A 14,092-nucleotide genomic window follows, 5' to 3' on the forward strand; every position below is an offset into this window, starting at 1 on the left:
GCTCCTCGTGAGGTGCTCGAACAGGGTCTGTGTTACAAGCGTGCTTGTACCTGGCTCCTTTCAGCCCAGGGCTAGGGACAGACTGGAGCTGGCTTTTGTCTGCACCTCTGGACCAAAGCAAAGCTTGGCACCAGGCTCGGAGAGTGGCCGGGGATGCCTTTGCAGAGCTGTCACTGGGCTTGTGCCCGAGCCTGGCAAAGGAGCTTCAGGGCACAAAGGCTGCGGGAGAAGGGGCAAGAAAAGGGGAAAAGCGGTGACATGAGAGCAGAGGAGCTCGATGCAGGGATAAGGCAAAGGATGGAGCAGAAGAGAAGGGCTGTAAAGGAAAGCGCAGGGCAGAGAAGGCGGAGGGAGCGCAGGCAGGAGGGGACAGCGAGGAAGGAGAAATGAGAAAAGCCGTGCTCTGCCGTGAGCGGAGATGAGGCAGGGCCTGTGGGGACCACGGCCGTGGGGAGCGAAGTGTGGCAGGGAAGGGGCTGCGACAGGGAGGGCGAGAACGAAAGGGTGAAGCGGCGGACGGATGACAGGCGGAGGTGGGAAAAGAGGGGAGGCGGCGGGGCGGGATGTAGGCATGGAGAGCTGGCGAGCTGGCGGAGGAGGAGCCTCGGGCGGAGGGAGGGAGGGATGCGGGAGGAGGCGGGGGAGGGCCGGGACCGGCGAGCCGCGGTTTGACAGGAGGAGGGAGGGAGGCAGCGGGAGCCGCCGGTGCGGGGACGGGGATGGCGTCAACGGCGGCCCGGGGAGCGGCGGCGTGAGGGGACAGCCCTGCCCGGCCCCGCCCGCAGCCGGGCCGCACCATGGGCAGCGCCGACTCCAAGCTCAACTTCAGGAAGGCGGTGATCCAGCTCACCACCAAGACCCAGGTGAGGGCCGCCATCTCGGGCGGGGGGCGAGGGGGGCCGCGCCATCCTGGGAACCGCCGCCCTGAGGAGCCCCTCACACCCGGCCCTGCCCGAGACACCCCCGGCGCTGCTCTGCCCGGTCCCTGCGTGTGGGGCCGGGGCTGGGGGACCCGCGGGGCCGCGGCTGCAGTCACGGCCGGCCCTGGCCAGGCTCTCCCAGCGAGGCCGTGCCCGAAGGCCGGGGCCGTGGGGCTCAGGGCAGGCTGCGCCCATCGCCGTTTCACCGGTCTGTGGAGGGGCCCCGGCCGGTCCCCGGGGCAGCTGCCAGACGTGGCCGGGCCCTGTCACCGCCTCTGGTGACATCTTGTGCCTTGCTGAACAGCGTCTTGTGCTAACAGAGCAGACGCTGCTGTCATAAGGGATGTCCACAGCTCCTGATGTATTCCGCTTGCGGGTTTACATCACACGGTTTGCCACTGCTCCCTTTTCTGTATCCTTTCTCCCACCCCCGCGCATAATGGGTGGAGAACCTTGCCCTGTTTTTAGGTAATAGCTGATGGAAGGGGCTGTTGAGCAGCTGTGCTGTTGGCAGTAGATATTTCCATCTCTGTCCTGTGAATTAACGCTTGATTTCTGCAGGCTGAGGTGGAGAAGGAGTTAAGTGAAAGTGAGGGCTGTGTGAAGGGAGGGTCACTGTCTAGAGGTCTAACATATGTTGTGCCTGTCCTGGGAGCTTGCTTAATTTTTGTTTTAAGTGGAGTGCCCAGTAGCAGCAGCACACTGGCAGAAAATTAGTAGCCTGTCCTTCTGTCTAAGGAGCAGAGGGATTTTGCTCTATTGAGGAGTCGCATCTTGTGTTCTTCTGAGCTGCAATGGAGAACAGCTGTTATGATCCACCTTTAGAAGTAAGGCAGCTGCTAAGAAAACGTGGGGGTCATGGCAGAAAGATAGTTAATGATGGGGAATGAATTCACATGAAAAGGGTATGGATGCAAAGGAGTAAAGGGTGGTAGGAGAAAATCTCTGAAAACTCAAGAGGCAGAGGCTACTAGTGGGAATTGAATTATAGATGGATAAGACTGTGAAAGAGACTGGAAAAAAAACATGTTTATACTTTCTAAAGCAGTATCACATTTGTCTGCATTGCTAAAGAATGGCTTTTGTGAATATATTCTTAAAAACTACTAGCTGTGGATGTAGGTAAAGAGAGAAGTGGGGGAATTAATGTTTTAAGGGGTTCTTCCAAAGTCTTTTCTGCATTCCAGATAGTTCAGAGTATCCTTAGCTTTGGGCTGTCCTTCCTTCATGGGAAAATGTGCTTATAAAGTGAGGTTGGGGGGTGGTAAATCAGGCCTACAGGGCTCTGCCCAGTCTGCTGTTCACAAAGAAAATCCTGTGAGGCAATCCCTTGGATCAGCAGCCCAGGCAAGAGCACTCCCCTCCCCTGGTTTATTGACCTGTGTAAGGGAAGAAGGTTCACTGGGGCCCCGAATGAAAAGGAAGGAGCTAAAGCTTCATTCTTGGCTGGATTCATTTCACGTCTCTGTGATCTAGGTGAGACTGACTGCATGTGGAAGAGGGTGGGGTGTTGGCGCTCCCATATTTACATTCTGTAGAAGGGCACCGGTGTTTGCTCGCGCAGAACGCATGGCTGGGCTCTCCTGGAGCCTTCTGATCTCTTACCAGCAGCAAAACCTCCTGGTCCATGAGATCCTGGATCCAAAACCAGGCTGCAGTAATGGACAGAGCCAAATCTTTCCAAGCTAGTGGTTCACAACGTGCTTTGCTTCTCAGCAGCCTGTCTCCTGTTTTGCAGCCTTCTCCTCTGACATTAGAGAGCTGGACAAAGAGATTTTCGCCAAATCATCTGTAACGTGAAACTCTGAGCTCAGAATGCACAGTGAGGTGTTCCTAAGGCTCTGTTGGGAAGAAGTGGTTGAGCCAAAGTCACTGTTCACTCATTGGTGAAGGTTTAGAGTTGGCACAGAAGTTAATTTTTTCTTAAAAATAAGTTTTTATAATCTCCAGGCTTTTCTTAATTAAAAAATGACTGTTCCCATGTGAGCATTTAAAAAAAGTTAAATAAATCTGTAAGGAACATAACACTTGAATGCTTACAGCACATGTGGAGCCCAGAACTTGAAAGTAGAACCAAATCTGGACGCAAATGGAATTGACTTAATTGATTTTTTAACTGCCAAAGAGAAACTGTAAAGGTGTAAGAGTATTAAAAAAGGAAAATCACTTCAGAATTATTTCAGTGATTAAAAACGGCAGTATTACCAGAAGGAAGAAATTAACTTACGCTACAGATGTATATTTATAGTCACACATGGAGACATGGTCTTTAGGCTTTTTATATATGTATATATTACATTACTCTGCACACATTATGCTGGTTGGCCCATCCCTTTGATAATAAAACAGATGTGCTTCATAATAGAGAATGTGTGAGCCCTCCCAAACTGCCCATAAAAGGGCTGCCTATTTAACAGATGAAGGGAACATGGATTGTGGATATGACAGTTCATCAGGGCAGGTCAATTGCAGGTCTGGGAGCTTTAAATGCTGGGGAACCACCTTTTCTTTTCCCAGTCACTTGGGGTTCCTGCCAGCAAGCAGCCAGAAGATAAGCAATTTTGATCTTGTGTACCAGCTTGTTAGATTTTAATGGGAGCTGTGCCTCTGCTTTTAAAGAGACAGGAAGACTCAAACATGAGGGACAAACCCCAGTCCTTTCCTTTTCCGTGGTGTGGAAATCCAGGAGTACAATGGGCTGTTAGCTTGAGTCTGATAAAAGCACAACTTGTGCTTGGAGAAAGGTTAGTCCTGGCAGACCATTTCTTTCAGTGTTGAAGCTTGACTCAGCTGTCCAAGAGTCTCAGGTTGATCAAAAGCAAAGTTGTCTAAAAAGAAAGCTGTAACTAACACTTGACACAGCTGACTTTTGTCCTGGTCTTTCCTTGCCAGACTTCTACAAATCCCAAGTTCCAGTTTGCTTTGCAACACTGTCTCTGCTGTGAGAGCGCAGAACTGGTGGTAAACTTGAAGTCTCATTGATTCTGCACTGCTGACTGCAAAGATCCTATAGAAAAAAAAAATTATTATTGCTCTGAAGCCTGTGTAGAGGTGCTGTCCTTGGCTGAAGGGATAAAATCTTACTAGTTATTCATATGGTGAGGCCTCACTTGGAGTATTGTATCCAGTTCTGGGCCCCTCACTTTAGGAGGGACTTTGAGTTGCTTGAGCATGTCCAAAGGAGAGCAATGAGGCTGGTGAGGGGCTTGGAGCACAAGCCGTATGAAAAACGACTGAGGGAGCTGGGGTTGTTCAGCCTGGAGAAAAGGAGACTCAGGGGTGACCTTATCACTCTCTACAACTTCCTGAAGGGTGGCTGTGCTGAGCTGGGGGTCGGTCTCTTTCTCTGGGCGATAACAGATAGAACAAGAGGACACAGTCTCAAGCTGTGTCAAGGGAGATGCAAGTTAGGATTAAGAAGGAAGTATTTTACAGAAAGAGTGGTCAGATACTGGAATCATCTACCCAGTGAGGTGGTGGAGTCATCATCCCTCGAAGAGTTCAAAAAAAGACTGGATGTGGCACTTGCTGCCATGATCTAGTTGAATTGTTAGAACATGGGTTGGACTTGATGATCTTACAGGTCTCTTCCAGCCTTGAATTTCTGTGATTCTGTGATTTAGAATAAGTCTGTCCAGAGGCTTTCCTTTTGCACAAACAGGTGGTACAAAGGTGTGTGAATTGCCTCAAACTAATCCCTCGCCCTGCAGCGTTACCTGATCTAAAGCTCAGTCAGGTGCTGCATGAATGGTGATTCCACACCACAGTTCTGCCACATCTGGGCTGGAAAGAATCAACTGCTGTAACAGGTCACCTGAGCTTGTGCAGTGCTGCCTGGAAACCCGAGCAGGGACGAGGGCCCTGCTCTGCTTTGAGCCCCTGCTCCAAAGGATTGCTGCCATGGCTGGTGGGGTGCTTAGTTGGCATGCTGGCAAGGAGCAAAAAGAGAACACTCTGAGCAAGGCTAGTGGCTGCTTGTCCCTTGGTTCTCTGCTGATGATCTGCAGCAATCCTAGTTTCAGGAGTCTTCCAGTGGGGGCCTGGAGGAATTGTTAGGAATGGACATTTGATTGAAGTCATAAGCGCAGAGAGCTCTTGGTCAGGAGGAGGTACAAACACACACACACACACACACACACACACAAACACACACACACACACACTCTGCTGGAGTTTGTGAGGAGCTGTGTCTAAAAGAGAAAGTGAAGGTGGTGCTGGTGTCAGGCTGAGGACAGTAACAAATAAGCAAGACTGTGCCTTGGGAGCTTTTCCTGTTTTTAGGACATGGTCAGGCCCTCTCTGTTTTCCTGTTTCCTGTGAGGTATCCTGTTTGTTGGGGGATTGCCTGCTCAGGCTGTGATTCTCTGCTCAGAAACTGGCATGAGGCTGGGAAACCGAGCATCTTCCTTTCCTAACTTCTGCAGCATGTGTGTGGTGTGCTTCAAAGAAACACAACATTTGCAACTAGTAGAAAACAAAGAATGGAGCTGTCCAGAATGACTGGTTTTACTTTTGTTTGGCCAGCATGCAGGTGAGAGGTCTTAATTGAAGGCAAAAGTCTCCCTCCTTGCCCGCCCTGTCACATCACCTCAGATCTGCCCACTGCGTCCTCAGCAACACTGGGCTCTACAGTTACCTCACCCTTGTGGTGTGGAGCTTGGCTTGGGCATCAGAATCTCTCTGCCAGTCACTTCTGTACCTTCAGCAGCCTCTGCCATGAGATGTGTGTGGGTCAGGAAGATCCTTTGCTCTCCAGATGTGCCAGTTGTGTTTCCAGAGTAGAGTCAAGCTACTGATCCCTCAATTCTTACCCTCATTGTTCTGCTTGTGCAGAGCTGGTTGTCTGCACTGTGCTGGAGGAACATTAGGCTATTTCTTACCTGTGCTGAGGATTTAGCTTCTCGTGAACTCTCTGGCAGAAGCATTGTCAAGGCTGGGAGTGCTCTGGGATTTGTGACTGCAGTGTGTGCTGTACCAACACTTGTACCTAAATCTTGACATTTCCAAATGAAGATCTCCCTGGCTGGTGAACAAGGCTGATGTAGGTCTGTATTTCTCTCCTCTGTGAGGCTGGATACAGTCTGTTGGGTGAGCTCAGTGAGGAAATGGATATTTAGATCCCCAGAGATGCTGCATGCAGAAAACAATCAGCTTAAAACCAGCCAGTAATGTTCTATCAAGGAGATGAATATTATGTGGATTGAGTAGCTTCATGATGCCAGGCTGTAATTAAAACAGGGGGCAGTGGGGATGTGAGTGACTCAGTACTGAATCCATGTCCCAGGATTGTACCTGGGATACCACCTGTTGATGAAGAGTTGACTTGCTGCAACTATTAAAAATGCAAGGTATTGGTGTTTTAAGGCAATCTGGTTGCCAAGATGGCAGCAGAGACAGGAATGCTGCTGTACATCCAACGTGGCATTCAGGGAATTGCCCCTGTGCTTCCCTGCTCCACTCCCTGCAGTCAGAGTTCCTCAATCTGTGTTGGGCTGCCATCTGTAAAACAGAGGCTGTGTTCCACCTCTGAGGAGGCCTCAGGCCAGTGGGAGGTAAAGGGATCAGTGTCTGCTGGAGGGAAATGGTTTTCTGCTCCCCCTCTAGATGAGAGTGAAGGCATTATTTATGCATGATGCCCAATTAGCAGCAATTGCTGCTTGCTGTTGTCAGTGGGAGTGGCTGTGGCAGGCAGCCAGGATGTACATGTGGCAGTTCTACATGAGGTTGTGGTGTGTGGTTTGAAATGGGGTGCAGGATTTGTGGGGTATGTCACGCAGCACATAGATCAGATTTCCAAATACTTTGCTCTTTTTGAGGAGTACGATTAGAGACCAGATGTGCAAAATATCCATTCCATTTAAGCTTTTCATGCCCAGGTTACAGAGAGCTCAGCTCTTTCACATGCTCAGCTGAAAGTCAGGCTGTGAATATTGGATTGGATTGTTCCTACTGATCCCCTCTGAGGACCTGTGATCTTGAGCCATTTGGGAAAAGCTGCTCTTCCCTTGGGAAGCGGTTTGGTGGGATCTTGCTTTGGTGTCCAGGTGAAAAAAATTGGGTTTTCAACACTAGGGCTGACTTTAATAAGATGTCTGAACACACAAAAGTTTTTTTCTGGTTTTGTTTTTGAAGACTGGGGTTGTTTGGGCTGGTTCATTGCATGACTGGAAGGACTAGGACCAGCAGCACTGAAGCATTAAGGCAAAGAGCTGCAGGGCAATAACCTGCTGTACCAGTCTGAGGTAGCTGGCCCCTCTCACTTTTTGGCCTGTGGTGGTGACACATCACATGCCTGTGGGCTGGGGCTGTTAGTTCAGGAGGTGACAGCAAACAGGGCAATGCAGCACTTCCCTGTGTCAGAGTTGTGAATGGCCCGTTCTCCCCTAAGTGGCATCTGAGCTGCTTTTAGACACAGCATAGAGCTGGACAAATTTTCTGCCTTCTACCACACATCTGAGAGCGGGCAGGAGTTGTTTCAATTAAACACACAGTCACATTTCTGCCCCTTTCATATCTGACATGCGAGACCCACCCAGTGGTGCTGATTATTTCCCTCAGCGAGCGCTGTTTGCTTTGGAGCTGGTGCTGGTGGCAGGCAGGAGGCTCCTCCTCGGCCCAAGCCAAGGGCTGGGGGTGCTCAGGTGAGCAGCTCTTCTGACCTGCCCAGCATGCCCACACCAAGGCTGGTGAAACTCCTGGGACAGCTCACATTTTCCTCTTCTGAATGCAATCACGGGTCTGTCGGATTCACGGCTGTTTAGGTGGCCTGGAAAGGCCCAGAGTGGCCTTGGGCAGCCCGCGCTTCAAAGGACGAGGAGAGACTTCTGATCTTGTTTCGGTCTCAGTGTTTATTAATTGTTTATCTAAAAGATTTTCTTTCAGCCCAACAGAGGTCTGCACAGCAGCCAGCCATGGGCACACTGAGAGCCCCCGGGGCGGTCACCTATCTTTATACCCAAAATTACGTATACAATATTTATAATTTTTCCCCAATACCTTCTACTCTTATTAACCGGTGCACTTCTAGTAAAGACCAATCCCAAAGTGCCACCATCACCACAGAAGATGGAGGCCAAGAAGAAGAAGAAGAAGGACAGGACACGCCCCAATTCCTCCATCTTACTTCTCCAGACCCCCCTGTACAGAAATCCTAAACCCTGTGTTCTACACTCTAATTAACTTATCCCTTCACCATTTACCCCAGTGAAATCCTCCCATCCTCATACAGGTGTCATCTCCTGTGTAGGATCAAAGTCCAGCCACCAGACACTTCTGGCAACATTCCAGGACTCCCGAGCCCCCCAAGGGTGGTCTCGGTCACTCTGCACCCTCATCCTGAGGTGCTGAGATCCCACACGGGTCCATCTCTTTCACACTGCTTATCACAAACAGCCATGTGTTTATCCTGCCCCTGTAGCTGGACCCCGGGGTGGGATGAGCACTTGCAGCTGTGTTTGGGCAGTGTCCATCTCTTGGCAAGTATTAGCAGAAAATGTAGTGGAAAGAGGTGTGTTCCCAGGGCTGGGCTGGGGGCTGAGCTTCTGAGAGCACAGGTTTGAAATGGATTTTCTTTGGTCTCCTCCTTCCATCTCCTCTTTGAATGGCACACTTAGTGCTTTTTAAGAACAAAGCCTTGGCAGCGACCAGCTGCACTGAGTCCAGTTCTCTATAAATATTTGATCCAGAAAGATCAATTGCATTTTATCTGTAAGTGCTTTGAGGTGGGTCTGTCAGTTCCATGGCTCTGTTTGTGCCCTAATGAGATGTCCCTGATTACTTCCTCGAGATTTTGGTTACAACAGAAGTAATTCCAATGCACACTCAGGGCTTCCTTGACTTGCTCTGAAGGTGGCAGAGTGCACAAGGACAGCCTGGCCCATGTGCAATGCTGAAGATCTTGGATTACTGGCAGCAGTTGCAGACAAACATGAAGCCTCCTGTATGTCTGCAGGAATGTTCAATTTGGGAGATAAATCATCCAAAGCCCTGGAAACAGAGGCTGACATGTAAAACCAGTGCTAGTATGTTTTATTGAACCTCTTCTTGCCTCATCCCATCCCCAAGCCAGGCATAATTGCTGATGATTGGATCGTATGGAACGGTAGTTCCACATCTATAACCACATTTGTCTCTCCACAGCCTGTGGAGGCCACAGATAATGCCTTTTGGGACCAGTTCTGGGCAGACACAGCCACTTCAGTGCAGGATGTCTTTGCTCTTGTACCAGCTGCAGAGATCCGAGCAGTGAGAGAAGAATCGCCTTCAAATTTGGCAACTTTGTGTTACAAGGTAAGTTTGGGGCTGTTTTATTCTGTGGAGCTGTGATAGGCAGGGGTGTCCCTGGATCAACAGCACTGTGGTTTCCAAGGGATAACAGGTACCTTGTACCACAGAATGTGCTTGCTTTTGTCCCTGTCTCCTCCTGAGGGTTCCTCAATGTTCCTCTCACAGGTTAGGACAGACCATAGCTGGTGTTTGATCAGTTTGGAGCCTTTTTCTTCTTGTCCCCTTCCTGTGTTTCACTCTGTCCTCTTGGGTCTTACCTGCTCTATATCTGTAAACTGCTTCTTGCTCAGGGGACTTTGTAGCAAGGCTGCATATTTGTGCTGGGGCTGAAACATCCTCTTCCTTGTCTGCACCTAATTGTACCTCACCATGCACCAGTCTGGCTTCAAGCTGAGAAATCCCAGAGGGATGTGCAGACTGTCACTGTGCAACTTCATCCACTGCCTGGATAAAGTTTGAGGAAAATCTTAAGACTTTTCTTTGTTCTGCTGGGATAACAGAACATTCCTGATGCTGCTTCTGGTGTTATCACGTCCTTGTATGGAGCACAGGGACATTGAACAGCATTTCCTACCCTGCCAGGTTTGGCAAATTGTCAAGCTGGTGAACAGCAGCCTGAGACTTACTTTGCCTGGGAAAGTGCAGGTGTTAACAATACTCCTGATTTGAGCCATGCCAAGAGCAGCCTTGAATTTGTAGTTTAAAACATTTGGAATGGCACTTTTCCAGTTTTAAATAATCGCTGCCATCCTGTTTTTCTTTCCTCCTCTACAATATGTGAATGAGACTTACTGAATCATAGTGAAGGTACCTCTGACTGTGAATTGTAGACAGATACATGTAGAGGATACTTGAGAAAAAATATGAACATGAGGAAAACTGCAGTGTTTTTTCCCTAGTATTGGCTTCTGGCAATGAGCTATTTGGAAGTTGAGAAGGGCTTAGAAGATCTGTAACCCCTTTGACTCTGTGTCTTCTTTCTTCCAAAACCAGGAATAAAATATAATCTCTTCTGCCTGCTGGAAACAGGTGTGTTGGGAGGCCTTGTCACTGCAGGACTGTTTATGCATGAGCTGTAGATCTTGGGGTATCAGTGTCACAGAGCCCACTCTAGCAGTACTTTTGCCAGTCTGAGAGCCCTGACAATGTGCCACTGGACTTAGCAATGCTGTGTGTTTGTGAGGAAATGTCATTTACAGTCATGGTGGGAGATTCAGGCTGTACAGTCATATGTGTGCCTGAAGAAATGGTTCAGCTCAGTGAGTGTGTGACAGGCTGGGACAAACAGCACTTAAATACCCATTAATGCAGTGACGCAGGCGGGCAGAGTCACTGACCCAGGCAGTCTGCCATGAAAATAAGCAGGGACACATGACCTCATGAATTAAAAAGCAGCAAGGTGAATCCTTGTTAAATGTTTTGGCTTTCATTTCCCCTCTGTTTCCCCTTGGGATCAGGGAGTAAGAGCAAGTGGGGGCAGCCGTGGAGGGAAGAGACTGCTATTTTCTGTCTGTGGGTAAAACCTCCTGTCACTGCCTCCTGTGGCTGTAGTTGCTGCCTGGTGAGACCCTCATCTATTCTGAAAAGCCCAGTGACCCTCCACTGGCAGTTGCAGCAGCTACTGGATTGTTGCAGTGTGTTTTTGGATGGGCTGCAGGGTCTCAGCCCAGAAGTTCTTTCCAGAGCAGCAGTCCTGTTCACAGGGCAGTGGGGAAACCTGGGCTACCACCCTCTTCTGCAGCAGGACCTTGGTAGGTGCTGCTGGGGGCTGCATCCCTACACACAACACAGGCAGCAGCTTAGCTGCCAGCTCCTGAGTCAGGAGAGGTGCCTGCTGTAATCACACAGACAGAGCTGTCAGACTCTGTGCTTCTGCCAGCGCCTCCCTCCGTGCAGCACAGTGCTGCTGCCTTGCTCCTTCCTGCCTGCATCTCATGTACTTGCTGCAGCTGATTAATCTCATCTGCCCTGTTCAGTGCATGGTGTCATGGAGCAGTGCTGGAAGGAGCCTTCTGGTGCTTTGGCTGTCTGTCTCACGTGGCACCACACATGTGCTGCATGGATTAGCCCTGGCGTTTGAGGTCTCTTGCAGTGGAACAGCAGAAATTCAAGAAGGTCTGTTTAAAATCATTAACCCTGTTTTTTACAGTTTCAAACAGCCACTGTGCCATTAAGCTGAGAGCAAATGGACTCCCAAGAACTGCTTATAAATCTGTGTGAGGGTATCACTAGCAGGACAGACCTGCCTAGCTCTTGCTAACTTGTGCCCAGGCTAATGCTGCCTTCCTTGGTTTTGTTTCCTTCAGGCTGTGGAGAAGCTGGTGCAGGGAGCAGAGAGTGGCTGCCACACGGAGAAGGAAAGACAAATTGTCTTGAACTGCTGTCGACTCCTCACCCGTATCCTGCCTTACATCTTTGAGGACCCAGACTGGAGGGGTTTCTTCTGGTCAACTGTCCCTGGGGCTGGCCGAGGAGAGGTCTGTCTCATGTCACTTATTCTTCCTTCTGGAGGGTGATGGGGAGGCTGCAGTGAGGAGACACTGTGTCTATTTGGGGGCAGTTTTATTCTGATTATTTCTATGTGGTCAGAAATTAGGTGGCACTTTCTAAATTCTTTCCCGTCCTTTGGTTCTTGCTGCATCTTCTGGATGTTTCATTTGTGTGTGTAGCTGTAGGAGAACACTGATATGTGAGGAAAGGCTTCACCAGTACAACTGGAGGTATGACTCTTAGTGAATATGAGAGCTGTAGTGAAGGCTGTATGATTTTCTTAGACTGAAATGTCCTTGTTCCATTAATTACAGTTGATTTAAGTTTCAAATCAAAATGCAGCAGGGTGTTGTTTGTGCTGATTTTACAATGTCACATTTAAAGTGAATGGTGCCAGAGAAGCTCTTGGCACCATGACTCAATACCCTGCCCATGAGCTGATACAGTTTTAGCCAGGGGCCTAAGCTGGGAGATGAAGCCCACAGCTGAGCAAGAGTGGTTAAAGAGTGGTTGTGTTTCTGGCTCTGTCAGTGAAGTGCATAACCCTGGGGAGTATCTCAGCCTCCCCACATTTCTTTGTCTGGACAGCAAGCACAACAGTGCTCTTTCTCATCTCTCAAAGGAGCAGGGTGAAAGTGCTTTAGGATCTTCTGCAAATAGGAGGAATAGCAGCAGTGAGAGCACAGCTGAATTATACCAGGAGTATGTATTTGCCTGCTTGCTCCCTCAGCAGCTGCTCTGTGCATAGAGAGCCCTCTCCTGTGAGTTTCTGATCTGCAGGTCAGTGTGGCTGTACTGAGGTGTGTGGTTCTCCTAAGTGCAGTGCAGTGTCTTTGGGGACAGTTATGAAGGGTTGGCAGTGGTTGGTACAGTATAAACTGGCACCTTTTGCTGTCTCTGCCTGCCACCTCTAATCTGGTTTGCCTGAGGGCACATCAAAAGGAAGTTCTAGGTGATGAAAAGGGAAGTCGTTGCTAGTCCTGCTTTGTGATTTGTGTGATTGGGAGGGTGGTGGTTGTCAGTCCTTTCATCCCTGCAGGGGCCAGGGAGTGCTGGTGAGGCTTAACAATGTTTTGGGAAGGAACATGCAGGGGTGCCTGGTGCTCTGATCCAGCCAGGCTGCTCTTATTTCTGTTTTTCCACTTTGTTCAGCACCTAGAAAAGAGTTTCTCAGTCTCAGAGTGGTGGAGTCACCCCAAGGTGATCCAGCCCAGTCCACGTGTGCTGTGTTGGGGAACCCTCTGGAGTGTGGGTGGAGCTGTTGTGGTTCAGTGGCTCAGTCCTTTAACCATGTGCATTCAGCATGTAAGGCTGGGATAACAAATACATCCCCGAGATGTTAGGGAAGCTGGAACCACATCTAATCTGGGGCAACAGCTTTGCTGTCTGGTGGCTGATTTCTGTCTGGGAACTGAAGATGATGGTATGCCTGGACACTTAGTAAATGTCTCTGAGATTATGCTTCACCTGCTTCATGATGGAGTGATGGATGGCAGAGCTTCCTGGAGCCATGGCTCCTCCCTCCTCTATGGGAGTCTGTATTGTGTTCAGATCTACTGGTTTGTTGTGTGTCACCATTTTGGATGTGGTGATACCTGCAGCCTGCAGGGACATTTTTTCTGGCAGTCTAGATACTGTTAGTAAAGATCACTCTTGGAAAAGAAATCCCCTTGGACCTAATGGTTGTCATTTCACCTCTGACTGGGAGCACAAGTCAAAGCATCTTTGCTGGCTCCATCCATGCTCGCTGTGCCTGTTCCTACATCTGGGCTCTGTTTGTGGTATCCTCCCTGCTGTCACCAAGACAGACTCAGAGCCACACAGACCATTATCTCCATGGCTGCCTGCTGTGATTGAAGAGCTGTGTGTTGTGCTCAGGCTGACAGAGGCCTGGTTGAGGTAGATAAGCTCCTGCCATTCCTGCTCTCTGCCTTTCCCTCCAGCACCGGTGTGTGGTGGGAAGGCCTCCCAGGCAGGATGCTCTTTGACAGGCAGGATCTGGCAAGGTTTCCCGTGGCAACAGCCTGCAGAGGAGTAGCCATGCGTGCTTGGAGAGATTTCTTTGAATGCTGGAGATGGCACAATCCTGTCTGCTCACTCTGCTGTGGCAGGCTGGGACAGCCCCTGGCCTGATGCACACAGCCTCACCCTGTTCTGTAACCTCCAGTTTTGGGCAGCCCATGCAGAAAGAACTTGGAGGGGTTTTTTAACCTTATTGCTGCTGGTTGGCTTCTCCCTATTGCTGTCTCCATGCACCATCCAAATCACCCTCCTTCATGAGTGTGAAACCCTCTCCTCTGTCAATGTTTCCTTTCCCTTTTGTATCCAATAAACCAAGCCACCTGCCAAGGTGTACCCAGTGCTACTCTTCTTTTTCCCTGACATCTCCAGGCCTT

At 49.7% G+C, this 14,092-nt stretch overlaps 1 protein-coding gene across 1 annotated transcript in view; it reads left to right on the forward strand.

The window, feature by feature from the left end:
- The first annotated feature begins 656 nt into the window (after nucleotides 1–656).
- The window catches only part of HID1 (HID1 domain containing), a 28,041-nt gene continuing 14,605 nt past the window's right edge, over nucleotides 657–14,092 (forward strand). The window contains exons 1-3 of the mRNA XM_058038883.1: nucleotides 657–863; nucleotides 9,060–9,209; nucleotides 11,513–11,683. Coding sequence (XP_057894866.1) covers nucleotides 798–863; nucleotides 9,060–9,209; nucleotides 11,513–11,683 — 387 coding nt within the window. The 5' untranslated portion in view covers nucleotides 657–797. The remainder of the gene's footprint in view (nucleotides 864–9,059; nucleotides 9,210–11,512; nucleotides 11,684–14,092) is intronic.

Source organism: Melospiza georgiana, chromosome 21 (assembly GCF_028018845.1).
Source record: "Melospiza georgiana isolate bMelGeo1 chromosome 21, bMelGeo1.pri, whole genome shotgun sequence".
Lineage (NCBI taxonomy): Eukaryota > Metazoa > Chordata > Aves > Passeriformes > Passerellidae > Melospiza > Melospiza georgiana.